At 35.0% G+C, this 14,507-nt stretch overlaps 1 protein-coding gene across 1 annotated transcript in view; it reads right to left on the reverse strand.

The window, feature by feature from the left end:
• LOC115228176 (cytochrome P450 3A15-like) overlaps nt 1–14,507 on the reverse strand; it is a 35,846-nt gene extending 21,339 nt beyond the window's left edge. Inside the window, exons 1-6 of the mRNA XM_036498866.1 lie at nt 14,315–14,507; nt 9,301–9,397; nt 6,394–6,446; nt 5,722–5,818; nt 3,597–3,710; nt 1,691–1,779 (exon numbers count right to left, since the gene is read on the reverse strand). Of these exons, the coding sequence (XP_036354759.1) occupies nt 1,691–1,779; nt 3,597–3,710; nt 5,722–5,818; nt 6,394–6,446; nt 9,301–9,397; nt 14,315–14,388 (524 nt within the window). The 5' untranslated portion in view covers nt 14,389–14,507. The remainder of the gene's footprint in view (nt 1–1,690; nt 1,780–3,596; nt 3,711–5,721; nt 5,819–6,393; nt 6,447–9,300; nt 9,398–14,314) is intronic.

Consider the following 14,507-nt stretch of genomic DNA (forward strand, 5'->3'; position numbering starts at 1 on the left):
AAGGAGGAGGTGGAGAAGAAGAAGAAGAAGAAGAGAGAAGAGAGAAGAAGAAGGAGGAGGTGGAGAAGAAGAAAAAGAAGAAGAAGAAGAGAGAAGAGAGAAGAAGAAGGAGGTGGAGAAGAAGAAAAGAAGAAGAAGAAGAAGAAGAAGAAGAAGGAGGAGGAGGAGACGAAGAAGAAGAAGGAGGAGGAGGAGGGGGAGGAGGAGAAGAAGAAGAAGAAGAAGAAGAAGGAGGAGAAGGGAGCTAGACAACATAGATAAAATAAGTGGGGCCATATATAGGGAATCAGTTTATCTATGCCTATTATTATTATCTGTCAAAAGATTTCTATATTTGAATCAACAACTGCTATGAACGAACTCCATCTAAATTAAATTACAATATTCGCACCTGTCGAAACCTGCACTTGCAGTAGAAGTTTTACATTAGAGAACTATGAAAAGACCAGCCGTTGAAGTAAGCTCTAAGTCGAAAGAAAGAAATAAAGCAGTTATATGGGTGCTGTAAAATTCTCTTTAAAATATTTACGATTTATCTGTCACAAATACCTGTCTTTATTGTCTTGTTTTGGAACTTAAATTCTGATAAGACTATATTATGTTGCAGTGTGGAAGGTGTTTATAAGCCATTTAAGAAACACACAAAAAACCGTTAGATTCACTTCAACATTTAAATTTAATTTGTCAAAATATTTTCGTCGCTTTGAGACCGCGACCTGTTCACTGACATGACGGCGCAGTAAAAATTCTCTTTGAAATATCTACGATTTATCTATCACAAATGTCTCTTTTGTCTTGTTTTGGGACTTAAATTCTCATAAAATCTGGTCCTACAGTTAAGAGAAAAATCTGGTCTATCTGAACAACAGTTAAGAGAAAAAGTACTCACTTTTTAATAATAAATTTCGTTTGCATGTTTTATAATGCTCCTTATTATAATGCTCCTTATTATTGCATGTTGTATAATGATAATGCTCCTTATTATTGGGGGGAGGGAGTAAATATATATATATATATCAATTTAAAGACTCAACCGAAAGAGCTACTAATAGCTTTATGCTATACTAGCAGTATCGCCCGGCGTTGCTCGGGTTTGTAAGGGAAATAACTATATAAGCATTTTTAGAGATGTAAAGTATAATAGCCATCTCAATATGGCTAACCACAAGGGGGGTGGGTGTTACTGTAGCTTTTTACGTTCTGAGATTTAATAAACTTTTAGAGAGCTACTTCCCTTATATATGCCAAAAATGCATTGAAAATGGGAAAAATTGATGGTAATTTTTTCTTAAATCGTAGACTCATCGTAGACGCGCGCTAATACCCAGAAGGGCTCGATATGAATCACGACTATAAGATACCCGGTTTTGGTTAAACTGCACCGCAAAATATGGGAGTAGTTAGGAATCTAAATCGTAGGAGACAAACAGCACACAACCTCTCTTTTATATATAAAGATTTGAACGTGCATGCAACACGACATGTGCGCGCGCATGTATGTGTGTGTGTGGTGTGTGTGTGTGTGTGTGTGTGTGTGTGTGTGTGTGCATGTGTGCATGTGTGAATCACTGCTTTCATTGCGAGTCGTGTTCCCAGTCAGTTCATGTAGGGTGTTGTCTAACAATTTTCTTTTCTGATACTGAACGAAATGTTTTATTCAGGAAAAGAATTATGTGATATACTTATGTACGTTTTAACTTCTCTGATTTCTCCATTGTCAGCCAGATTTCCAAATTTTTCAACCAGTATATTAGCATATGTTTGGATCATTGTATTCATCTATAATCAACATAGAAAAGTATTTTAAGGAACAAGTTGTAACTTATATATTCAGTATCACTCGGTCAGTCATTTACTCAACAGTTATACCTAAAAACGTTTAGTCTCCTCATTCTTCGAATCTCTTAGCATTATTACAGCAGCCTGTACTGTAAGCAAGAGAAGAGGACAGTAGTTTGAAAGGCAGCCAATGAACGCAAGGAAATATTAGTTTCAAGTTTTGGCACAAGGCCAGCAATTTTGGGGAAGGAGGTAATTCGATTAGATCGACCGCAGGATTCATCTGTACTTATTTTATCGACCCCGAAAGGAAGAAAGGCAAAGTCGACCAAGGCGATATTTGAACCCAGAACGTACAAAATTTCGTACAGCAGGAAATTTTGTTAATGAACATGTCGCGGTTTCAGAGCAACCAAAATATTTTGACAAATCAAATTTAAATGTTGAAATGAATCAAACGGTTTTTGTGTGTTTTAAAAGGCTTATAAACACCTTTATGTTTATTACAAGTATCGTAAATTATTCGATAATTATTCGCAGGAGTGGCTGTGTGGTAAGTAGCTTGCTAACCAACCACATGGTTCCGGGTTCAGTTCCACTGTGTGGCACCTTGGGCAAGTGCATTCTGCTATAGCCTCGGGCCGACCAAAGCCTTGTGAGTGGATTTGGTAGACGGAAACTGAAAGAAGCCTGTCGTATATATGTATATATATGTGTGTGTGTGTGTTTGTGTGTCTGTGTTTGTGTGTCTGTGTTTGTGTGTCTGTGTTTGTGTGTCTGTGTTTGTCCCCCTAGCATTGCTTGACAACCGATGCTAGTGTGTTTACGTCCCCGTCACTTAGCGGTTCGGCAAAAAAGAGACCGATAGAATAAGTACTGGGCTTACAAAGAATAAGTCCCGGGGTCGATTTGCTCGACTAAAGGCGGTGCTCCAGCATGGCCGCAGTCAAATGACTGAAACAAGTGAAAGAGTAGTAAAAGAGGGAGTAAACTGTATCAGCCAGTATTAATTAATTTTAGCAACAGTTTGGGGACAACACCACACGTCTTCTCGTTCTCAGATTATTATGATTTCATCTGCTAAATTTAATCTTCACTATACTTTATATGTTGGCTTATCAGATAAATTCGTCCGTTTTTTTCCCATTTTATTTTAATTTAATTCTTTCCAAAGTTATTTGAATGAAAGTGCGAAATATTTTTGTCATAGTGTTTAAGTTTGTGTGTGTGTGTGTAGCAGGGTAGAGTGTAACTCTATTCTTCCTCTTCAACTTGAGTTTATCGTTTTTTGAAATCTGAATAAACTATACCTCTTTTTAGATATATGACGGAGTTCCAAATATATACAACGAATTAATCTGACAACCCAATAGATTATTCGTTTAAGACAGTGCTTCTCAATCGAAGTGCATATATCGGTTGTGGGGTTCATATAATATTTTGGTGTTAAGATTATATGGTATCTTGGGGTACCATATAATATTTTGGTCTAACGATTTATGACCAACAAATTGCTTATACTTCTAGAATAGAAAAACTATCTTAATTTTCTTCATACGATTCCTAATTATATTCAATTTTATATAGTACTAGGATTTTTTCTATACATGGTTATTTCTTTCTGTACATGTTAACGGAACGAGTTTAAAAACGTCAATAATAGTGGTGTGGATGTGGAGAAGGTGGAATGGGGTGTTATGGAATGGTTATGGAAGTCCAGTATTTTAAAATAGGAATAAAAGTGTCCATACGCAAAAAAAAAAAATTATGAACAACTTGTTTAATATATCACAAATACCCTTAAAGTATATACTCACCCTTCTCATTTGATGGGAGGTAAAAGTAGGAGTCAACACAGTCCGGAGATATTTCCAGTGATCATCCTTAGTCAGAGGAAGAGTGAGTTGACTGATTTCATCTCCGAAAAGTACCTGAAGACCGATAATTAAAGGGAAGATTAACATTTATATTTTATAATATATATTATAATGGGTGTTGCTTTTGTTGTTTAGTATATGTTCTGCTTAGATTGAACAAACCATACAAGATACACCAGTTCTTTTCTTTCTCAAATACAATACAAGGGTGTGATGAAAAGTTCCTGGCTTTGAGTAAAAGAAAATACATGATCAGTTAATTACGATTTTATTCAACAGGATCTTGACAAAATCCCCCTAGGACAACCCCATCCGGTTATATTTTCGTTTTTGTTTTTCGTTTTTTTCTCTTCTTTACTTGTTTCAGTCATTAGACTGCGGCCATGCTGGGGCTCTGCCTTGAAGAATCTTTACTTGAATGTATCAACTGCAAAAAAATCAGCATTCTAAAATTTTAATTCCACCCCAATTTTTTTTTTTTCCTTTTTCACATTTTTGAGAAAATGTTTGGATATTGCACGTATATATCAGAGGTCATGAATTCGACCAAAAATTCTTCAATGCGGTGCTACATCATGGCTACAGTTTAATGACTGAAACAAGTAGAAAGGAAAAAAACACGAAAAATAACCGAAAAATATTACCGAGGGGTTTTCGTCTTGAGTGGGATCCTACACTCTGAGTTAACATATTTTCCTCTAAGATTCACTCATTTATTGCCGCGGTCCTTCAGGTTTTCTAACTTCTGAAGGTTGGGTCTCAGAAGGTTGGATTTCCGACCAGAATTTTCACGACATCCTTAAAGCCAGGAACTTTTCAGCAATCCCTCCGAAAACTTTCCCTAAATCCGAGCTCTTCAGAATGAAATTTATGGTGACTGTTTGGTGGTGTACTGCTGGATTCCTCCACTGTAACTTATTAAAACTTTATGTATGGATGTACCTGTTATGACCCAGATTGCAAAATGTATACAATGCATGATACGCTGAGTCCCACCCATAAGGACAGTAGCAGGATGGATCGAAACGATTGTTGTACTAAATAAGGCGGCGAGCTGGCAGAACCGTTAGCAAGCCGGGCGAAATACGTAGCCGTATTTCGTCTGCCGTTACGTTCTGTGTTCAAATTCCGCCGAGGTCGACTTTGCCTTTCATCCTTTCGGGGTCGATAAATTAAGTACCAGTTACGCATTGGGGTCGATGTAATCGACTTAATCCGTTTGTCTGTCCTTGTTTCTCCCCTCTGTGTTTAGCCCCTTGTGGGTAATAAAGAAACAGATTGTTGTACTAAATAAAGACTAATACCAAATCCATCTTCTGGTTACTTACTCAATTACTATTAACTCAACATCTTTGCATGTGCATATAAGTGTATGTATGTATGTATGTATGTATGTATGTATGTATGTATGTATGTATGTATGTATGTATGTATGTATGTATGTATGTATGTATGTATGTATGTATGTATGTATGTATGTATGTATGTATGTGTGTGTGTGTGTGTGTGTGTGTGTGTGTGTGTGTGGTGTGTGTGTGTGTGTGTGTATAACTGTGTATATGTGCATGCGTTTGTTTCATCCTTGTTATCTCTTTTGTTACTCTTGTTGTCTGCTTCAAACTTATTTTAAATCATCTTTATTATATACGACGTTAATTTCATTGACAACCTCGAGTTTCATCTTTTAATGACTGCGTTCTGTATCCTCGTGTCTCTTCGCTCTCTATTACCCGCCTTCTACTTCTCCCCTACTTCCTTCCCTTATTCTGGTCCCTCGAAGGAGTTCATTAATGTATCGCCCTGAACATAAATTTTGTAGTAGTTTCCTCAATTCGCTCTTCCAGCCACAACCTGGTTGGTTGGAAATTTTGCACTATGTTCTATTTTGCATGTAATTCTAAGTATTAAATTTTCTCAGTTTTCACCCCAAGAAAACAATATTTTTGTTGTTTTGTCATGACGTAACGATTTTGTGCATCAATAAGGAACAAGCTGAGATAACTCTACTGAACCTCTACAAAAATATATTTGAAAAACAATACTTAAAAAATAATGCACAACTTACAGTTCGGTTTGTAAAATTTGAAAATTGTTTGACTAAAATTTCTTGGATAAACTCCGGATCACTTGTAACACATATTGGCAATCTTCCAAAGAAGAGTCTGTGAATGAAAATGGCAACAAATAAAAAGAAAAAAGATCAAGAAAGAACATAAGATGAAGATCAAGGTATTTTGTTTATCAGCAAGTTAGAAAATTAAGAGTAACACATTTTCTGTCTTTCCTCAAGTGGAATGGAACTCGGAAACATGTGGTTTAAAAGCGAGTTTCTTGGATGAGTAGATTTAAATATATTAGATTATATCTCCTTTCTTCTGGAGTCCACTATACTGAATTTCAGAGTTCATCTCTTTCCTCAGGTTTATTAGTAATCTATTCAGCTATAAGGCGGAGAGCTGGCAGAAACGTTAGCACGCCGGGCGAAATACGTAGCTGTATTTCGTCTGCCGTTACGTTCTGAGTTCAAATTCTGCCGAGGTCGACTTTGCCTTTCATCCTTTCAGGGTCGATTAAATAAGTACTAGTTACGCACTGGGTTCGATGTAATCGACTTAATCCGTTTGTCTGTCCTTGTTTGTCCTCTCTGTGTTTAGCCCCTTGTGGGTAGTAAAAAAAAAAGTAATCAATTCAGCTACACTCAGCATATTTATTTGAGACGTTAAAAAATCATCCTTACCCATATAGATTGCCGTATATTTCTCTGAAATGTTTGTACGCATACCCATTACCCTGAAATAATATAACATATAAACATTTTAGTTAAATATTCCCGACAGTTCAATTTGAAATTATTCATTGAAGTAAATAAAGTTCAAGAAAAGTTTTAACTGTGATATGATTACATAGGGTTGTCTGACCACATTTAGAAGCAACGGAGCCGAATTTGGACGGATCTGATATGAAAAACATCATCACACGTTTGAAGTGAAACCGTTAGTGTATGTAAATAGTTATTAAAAATATAAAAACATTCTGTGCATTTTCCTTCACTTTATATTTTTAAGTACAATTCACAACGTGGGAAATAATCTTTTCAACGAATCTTTTCCCGATATATATATCGGTGAACGGTGTACTATACGCCAGGTGTCAAAGTGATCGTAAAGCGACGTGAGATGAAGTGTTTTGCTCAAGAACGCCACGCCCCGGTTTAGGAATTGAAACCGATATCTCGCGATCGTGAGTGTATTCACACAGGCGTGGTTGTGTGGTAAGAAACTTGCTTCCGGGTTCCAGTTGTTCAGTTTTCTTCATTGCACCGTTGAAGTCATCTCGCTGGCTTGCAGCGGACGAAAATTGAATGTAAAAACGACTCTGCTGTAATGTAAGGCTTTTGCTTTTTGGGTCCAGTGGGGGTTCGTTGTTTGTGATAATTATTTTTTGTACAAGCAAGAAGTCCTCACTGGATTCTGGGCTTTGGTCTGCCTGCAGTAAAGCATTTTGTTTTACTCACTTAATTGTGAGGATTGTTGTTTGGGGGCGTATCCCGCCTCCAAACTTACTTTAAGAATAGTGTTGTTCTCAAATTCTTCCTGCTGAAGAATAACTTTGTGAAATATTTTTGGAATAATTTTCAACAACCGTGAGGAGCTTTGTTCCAGTTTCAAGTGAAGGCTGGGAGTACCGTGTGGCCAAAGATTTTTTTCTGTGCGTTGAACTGTTGCTCTCTTATTCTATCTTTCATCTTGGAACCCTTTATTGAACTGTTTATTTTTCTTTTCTTCTTCCTTTTTAAATGGCCGGGTCTAGGTATCCGGTGATGCTTCAGCGACGCTCCCCAAGTGTCACCTGTGCCTGGAGCCGGGCCATATTAAAAAGAACTGCCCTCAGGACCAAAATAAGGTCCTGGAGCAGTTGATAAAGATACCGCACCCTGCTCCCTCAGATCCGAAGCTGCGGAGTGGGGAGGATCAGCTGGACAAAGCGAAGCAACACCACCCTCCCGTGGCTCATGAAAAAAAAGAAAAAAGAAAGCGGAACATTACCGGTGGGTTGTGACTCACTGCCGGCGTGTCCCGAAGAACCTTCGGTGGGAGTTGTGCCACTAAAGGTGGATACTGTAGGTCCCTCCCATGCTGTGGCGGAGGAGTTTGTGGTCCTCTTCCATTAGGGAGGGACAATAGAAAACTACATTAAGAAGGTTAAAAGGAAGGCTGAAGGAGGGATTCTGTTCTGGACAGAGGACCCTGACTGGCCTTCGCAGGTGACTGCTTTTTGCATTTGATGAATTTGTTTTTCAGAATATTGTTCACTAAATTAAAGGGGATATTTATTTTGATGTTTCGGGTGGCATGACCTAAACAGGAGATATTGCTTTGTGTCCGATGGTCTATGATAGATGTCAGCTATAATTGGTTGTAGACTTTTTATCATAATATCCAAAAAAAAAGGAAGCTGTTCTTTGCTATATTCCATTGTGAATTGAATGTTAGGGTTTATGTCATTTAGTATTGAGTTGAATTCTAAAAGTTTATCAATGGTATCCTTCTAAATGATAAAGCAGTCATCCAGGCATCTTTCCAGTTCTCTCTTATATAATGGTGACATGGATATCCATATTTTTGCAGTTATACTTCATATACGATGAATTCAAAATAACCCATTATTAGATTCGCAAGAACTGGAGCTGCTTTCATTCCCATTGCAATTCCGTATTTTTGACGAATTAAAACCAACGTCACTTGTACCTCTGATGATCACTCCAGTGATAGCCGGGATAAGAGATTTTTGAAATAAAGGGTTACTTTCATAAGATAGGTCATAATGCCTGTTTTCTCATAAGATGGGTCATAATGAATGTTTTTTCATAAGATGGGTCATAATGACTGTTTTCTCATAAGATGGGTCATAATGACTGTTTTCTCATAAGATAGGTCATAATGCCTGTTTTCTCATAAGATGGGTCATAATGACTGTTTTTTCATAAGATAGGTCATAATGCCTGTTTTCTCATAAGAGGGGTCATAATGACTGTTTTTTCATAAGATGAGTCATAATGACTGTTTTTTCATAAGATAGGTCATAATGCCTGTTTTCTCATAAGATGGATCATAATGACTGTTTTTTCATAAGATGAGTCATAATGACTGTTTTTTCATAAGATAGGTCATAATGCCTGTTTTCTCATAAGATGGGTCATAATGCCTGTTTTCTTATAAGATGGGTCATAATGACTGTTTTTTCATAAGATAGGTCATAATGCCTGTTTTCTCATAAGATGGATCATAATGACTGTTTTTTCATAAGATGAGTCATAATGACTGTTTTTTCATAAGATAGGTCATAATGCCTGTTTTGCTTGTTTCACTTATTGAATTGCAGCGATGTTGAGGTAATAGCTTCAATGGCTTTAGTCAAACCGTTCGCTATTCTTATTTTCAGCCTGGTATTTATTCTATGGGTCTCTTATGGCGAACCGTTAGGCTACGGGAACAGAAAAAGACCGACATCAGTAGTCAGGCGATGGTGCACAAACACAGACACAAATACACACGCTCGTAAGTTCATTTTATTTTAAATCACAAGAAAACAAAAAATTCAGTTTAAAAACTCCGGTTTCAGAAGATATTTAACATAAATTTACCCGCTTTCCTATTTCTTTTAAGTTTCCCAAATAACAAATAGGTTCGGGACCGGGAATACCAAGTTCTTTGAAATATGAGTATGGTCTTCTTCCATATCTAAGAAAATAATTATAATAATAATAATAATGATAATAATAATAATAATAATAATAATAATAATAATAATAATAATAATAATAATAATAATAATAATAATAATAATAATAATAATAATAATAATAATAATAATAATAATGATAATAATAATAAACACAGATAATAACATAAACACTAATAATAACTTAAACACTAAGACAGATGAAAACCAAATAGATGAAGAAAGTCACACAAATATTGGCCCAACAGAACTAAATGATCTAAAAAATAAAATCATGATTGAATGGCTGAAAATTAAAGAAACCACTATGGATGAAGCGTACTCTCCCAAATATCCGCAATTCTAACCAAAACCTGAAAATAATTGGTAAAATCGCCTTGCACTTAAGGATATACTATCAGCTAATGATGTTGATATCACAGATCTCAACCACCTGTACTATGCATCCACGAAAATCTCAACGATTGTATGTGGTGAAAAGATTAGAAAACGGCAACATTCCCACAAAAAGCCTTCTTGGCAAGAGCGTATCCAACACCAAATTAAGCTACTTAGGTCTGACATAGAATGTTTGAAAAGCCTTAAGTTTGACAAGACTACCAAACCTGCAAAAACCCGAAAATTAATGACAAAATATATGAAAACCATACTTGACATTGATGCCACCATAGAAACCATTAAGCAAAAGGCATGCACTAAAGCTGCCCGCATAGAGAGGTATGAAAAACGTGTTAAATTCAAGGACATGTTCAAAAATAACCCCAAAACATTTTACAGGAAGATAGGGAAAACACCAGTTACTGTAAAGTCTGTACTATCAAAAGAAGTGCAGGGATTTTGAAATAAAATTTGGGCAGAAGAAAAACACACAACGAAAATACCCCTTGCATTGATAGAATATCTACAGACTTGGACTCCTTGGAGGAGCAAAAGTGAGAGGGTGTCAAGGTAGAAGATATAAGATCTGCTCTCAGGAGGTCAAGCAAATGGAAGTCTCCAGAAAAGGATAAAATTCCTAACTTCTGGTTGAGTGCCTTCCCAGAGAGCCATGAACTGCGAACAGTACTTTACAGCGATGTTTTGCAACACCCTAGTATGATGCCATCTTGGCTAGTTAATGGTTTAACATTCTTGCTTCCAAAAAGTGAAGAAACAAATGAGCCAAAAATTTTATAGACCCATAACCTGCTTAACAACTATGTATAAAACGCTAACATCTGTCCTGACTGAATATATCTATAGTTTTTTAATAGAAAGCAGCATATTCCCTAATTAGCAAAAAGGATGTAAACTTATTGAACACTTGGAATGATCAAAAACGGAACTGAAAATTATTGAAGAATGATCTGTACCATCCATGCAGGAAGTGCAAAAGGTTGTCTTGACTGGTACGTCACACGTATTGAGAAAAGCATTGTCACTGAATTTTCTTTCCTTTTTTCCCACTTTATTTTATTCGTATATTTCTTTAGTTTTTATGTTTCCTCTTTCTCTCTGTCTTCCCCTTTTCTCTATCACATGCCTCTGTAAATGAACAATGTGGTGTGCTTGTTTTAATGGCCTACTAATGTATACAATATGTTTCTCTGCCCTAGGTGTCATGAAGACACTCGACAAGAAATGGAAACAGAATTGAAATAAGTTAATGAAAATGATAATGATAATGATGATGATGATGATAAAGCTTAGTACTACAATAACACCAGTAGTAATTGGTGCACTGGGAATGATAAAGAAGGGAGCTGAGAAGTATATTAAGCAACTTCCTGGTAACTCCAATCTCCGTGAGCTACAAAGAATAACCTTGATGGGTACAGCCCATATACTACGGAAAGCACTCTTCATCTAAAATGGAATGAATCATTTTAGCACGTATAGCAAAACAAAAGAGCCCTTGCTACTCATGGCCTCCGGAGGATGCCCGGGACTAAGACAGCTAAAATAAAGTTATAATGAACGGAAATCATTAATAATAATAATAATAATAATAATAATAATAATAATAATAATAATAATAATAATAATAATAATAATAATAATGATGGTTTCAAATTTTACTATAAGGGCAGTCATTTTGGGGAACTGGATGTGTCGATTACATTGACTTCAGTGTTTCACGGGTACTTAATTTATCGGCCCCGAAAGGATTAAAAGAAAAGTGCACCTCGGCGGAATTTGAAATCAGAAGTAACGGCAGACGAAATGCCGCTAAACATTTCGCCCAGCGTGCTAACGATTCTCTCTATATATATATATGTTATTGTGAAAATATAGATTCTTCTTAAAAGGGATGCTTACATCCAAGCTTCCCCGGTTTAATTCTATTTATCGATGAAATACTTAGGAGTCCTGTTTTACGTAGTACTGTTGGTGTTTATTATTAAATAGGTACCAATATTAAGCACATTACAGAATTGGGTATTTTTTATGGATGTTTGTTTCAATTCGCTATATACAGGTATAATAAATGTAGTATATGATAAAGAAGAAAATTGAAAGGTTTATCAGATTACCATCAATTTATTAACATATTGTCAAGTTACACTTCCCTACAATTGTTTCCATATTCACTCACATTTAAATTAGAAATTCATAAATTAAAATTGCATTTTGAAAATTGCGAGGTTAATATTTCTTCAGGGCGAAAAATTGACACAAAAAGAAATGACATCTTAATTGATTTAGTGTTCCTCTATATGTATATGCACTGGCTCTTAGCTCTGAGTGGTGGGTTACTTAGCAGGAAGATACTATACCTAACACATATATTTATATATACATATATTCTTTTATTCTTTCATTTGCTTCAGTTATTTGACTGTGATCATATTGGAGCACTGTATGTCATAAACCACCTTATTGACTAACCTAGATATAACACGTTTATCTCATGCGCGAGTCGTTTCACTTCTAACTGTCAACATAAAACCTAATAACTCTGCAGTATACATTTTCTAGTCATACATAAGTACGTATTAGTTTATAAATGCAATGCACACACTCATACACACACACATACATACATACATACACACATAATACATACATACATACATACATAAATACATACATACATATATACTTACATATATATATATTTATCGATGAAATTCATAAGTACGTTTAGTTTATGAATGCTCACATAGCCAGCGGGGTGGCGTCATTTGAAGGCTAAAAAAACAATGCCAAGCGCATTGTGACAAGCGATGTGTAGCAACATCTGAGAGCCTGGTCGGTCACGGTGATCACGGTGATATATATATGTGTGTGTGTGTTTGTATATATATATAAAATTGTATATATATATATAATTAGAAAAAAACACCGTTTATCAATTCAAAATCAACAATTAAATTACACCATCTAGAACATTACATATAACAGAAATATTAAATATAAAATAACAATAATATACCGATGATTAAGTAATGTGCAAAATGATAATAAAACGTTATCTATATATACCTGATCTATTAGCGTTTTTTTTTACCGAGGGGCTGATTACTATCTGCATTTATGTATCTTAGGTTTTCATTACGTTTATGGAAAGGCTGAAGCAATATTCAAATTTGCATCTAAAAAATTTACATTATAATGTTCATTATATATAGTAGTTTCTAACCCGTAATTTTTAAAAAAAACCTGTATAATTTCATTTTATAATTTTCAAGAGTTCTGCTTGTACAATTTTTTGTTATTAAAAGTAAATCATCCCTATATAAGCCCCCTTCTATTATTAAATTTTCTAATTTCAATTCAGAAAGCACGTATATCCCAACTAGGTCGGTTACCTGTGCTGAATCTAGCGCTTCCATTGGTACATCAAAATACTCCCTTCTGTCCTTTCTAGCCCATAATTTATTTTTGCATTTAATGAGTGTTTTTCTTGCCATTTGGACTACCTTAATTTCCTCCATCGTCATTCCTGTTCTATTTTTAGCATACATCAAGGTCTTATTCAACACTATTTCATTTATGGAAGAATAATAATTATCGATATCTATTTGTATGAAATTATATTCCTTATTGGTTTTTATATTTTTAAACCATCGTAAAGTTTCCATTGTACTACCCCATAACTTTAGGTAACCTAAATTATTTAATTTGTTTATATATTTATCTAATATTAATTTACTTAATTTCCCTAGGTCCGCCTTACATGGACATATTAATCGGACTTTAGGATCTGCATAGAAATTATCTTTATGGTCTTCTAGCGTTATCCTCGGGTGCAATGGCATGTAGGGTTCTGTTTTTTTTATCTAGTTCATAATTCGTCATTATTTCTTTATAACACTTATTTATTTTCTCTAAAGTATTATTTTGAACTATTTTATATTTTTTTATTGATTTCTTTCTCTAGTAAACATCCTATGTTTCTATATCTAATTATATAAGTTATATATATATATATATATATATATATATATTAATAAATAAAACATATGCATATATATACATATATGTACGTACCTACCTCTACATGTATATATACACGCATATATGAGTACAGGACACCAAAAAACATCGAACTCAATGAGAAACGAAAACATAGACACAAACCCAAGGAACTGGACATGTTTCTTAAACAACAACAAAAATAGAGTACAGGACAAATAACACAAGGAAAAAAACCCTTCTTCAGTCGCCATGGTTTCATCTACTCTACGTTTCGAAGGTGAAGGCGAGACGTATCTTCGATAGAAACGATATGCATATATGTATATGAGCAAATTGGTATGATTTGTTTTATATATGTATGCTCTGTTATATCGAAATGATAAATTTCTGGAAATTCCTTGGATGTTGTAAAACAAAGAATTGTCAGATAAAACATTTGAGTAAATGACTGTCAAACTTGTTGCGTTTTAAAATCGGACAGTAATTACAAATCGGAAAGTAATCACAATACTTACAGATAAAGAGCTAACAGAAGTACTGCTCCAAGCACGAATGTCGTAACATATTCCGTCAAACCGAACACATTCATTGTTTCCAAGTGTCTTCAATGAATTATGCGACTTACATTTAAATGTGTTTCAAATCTAAGATATTTATATCGTTACGTAATCATTTCCCTCCATTTTTCACCCTCACTATATCTCTATC

This window comes from Octopus sinensis, unplaced genomic scaffold (assembly GCF_006345805.1).
Source record: "Octopus sinensis unplaced genomic scaffold, ASM634580v1 Contig09729, whole genome shotgun sequence".
In the NCBI taxonomy this organism is placed as follows: Eukaryota; Metazoa; Mollusca; class Cephalopoda; order Octopoda; family Octopodidae; genus Octopus; species Octopus sinensis.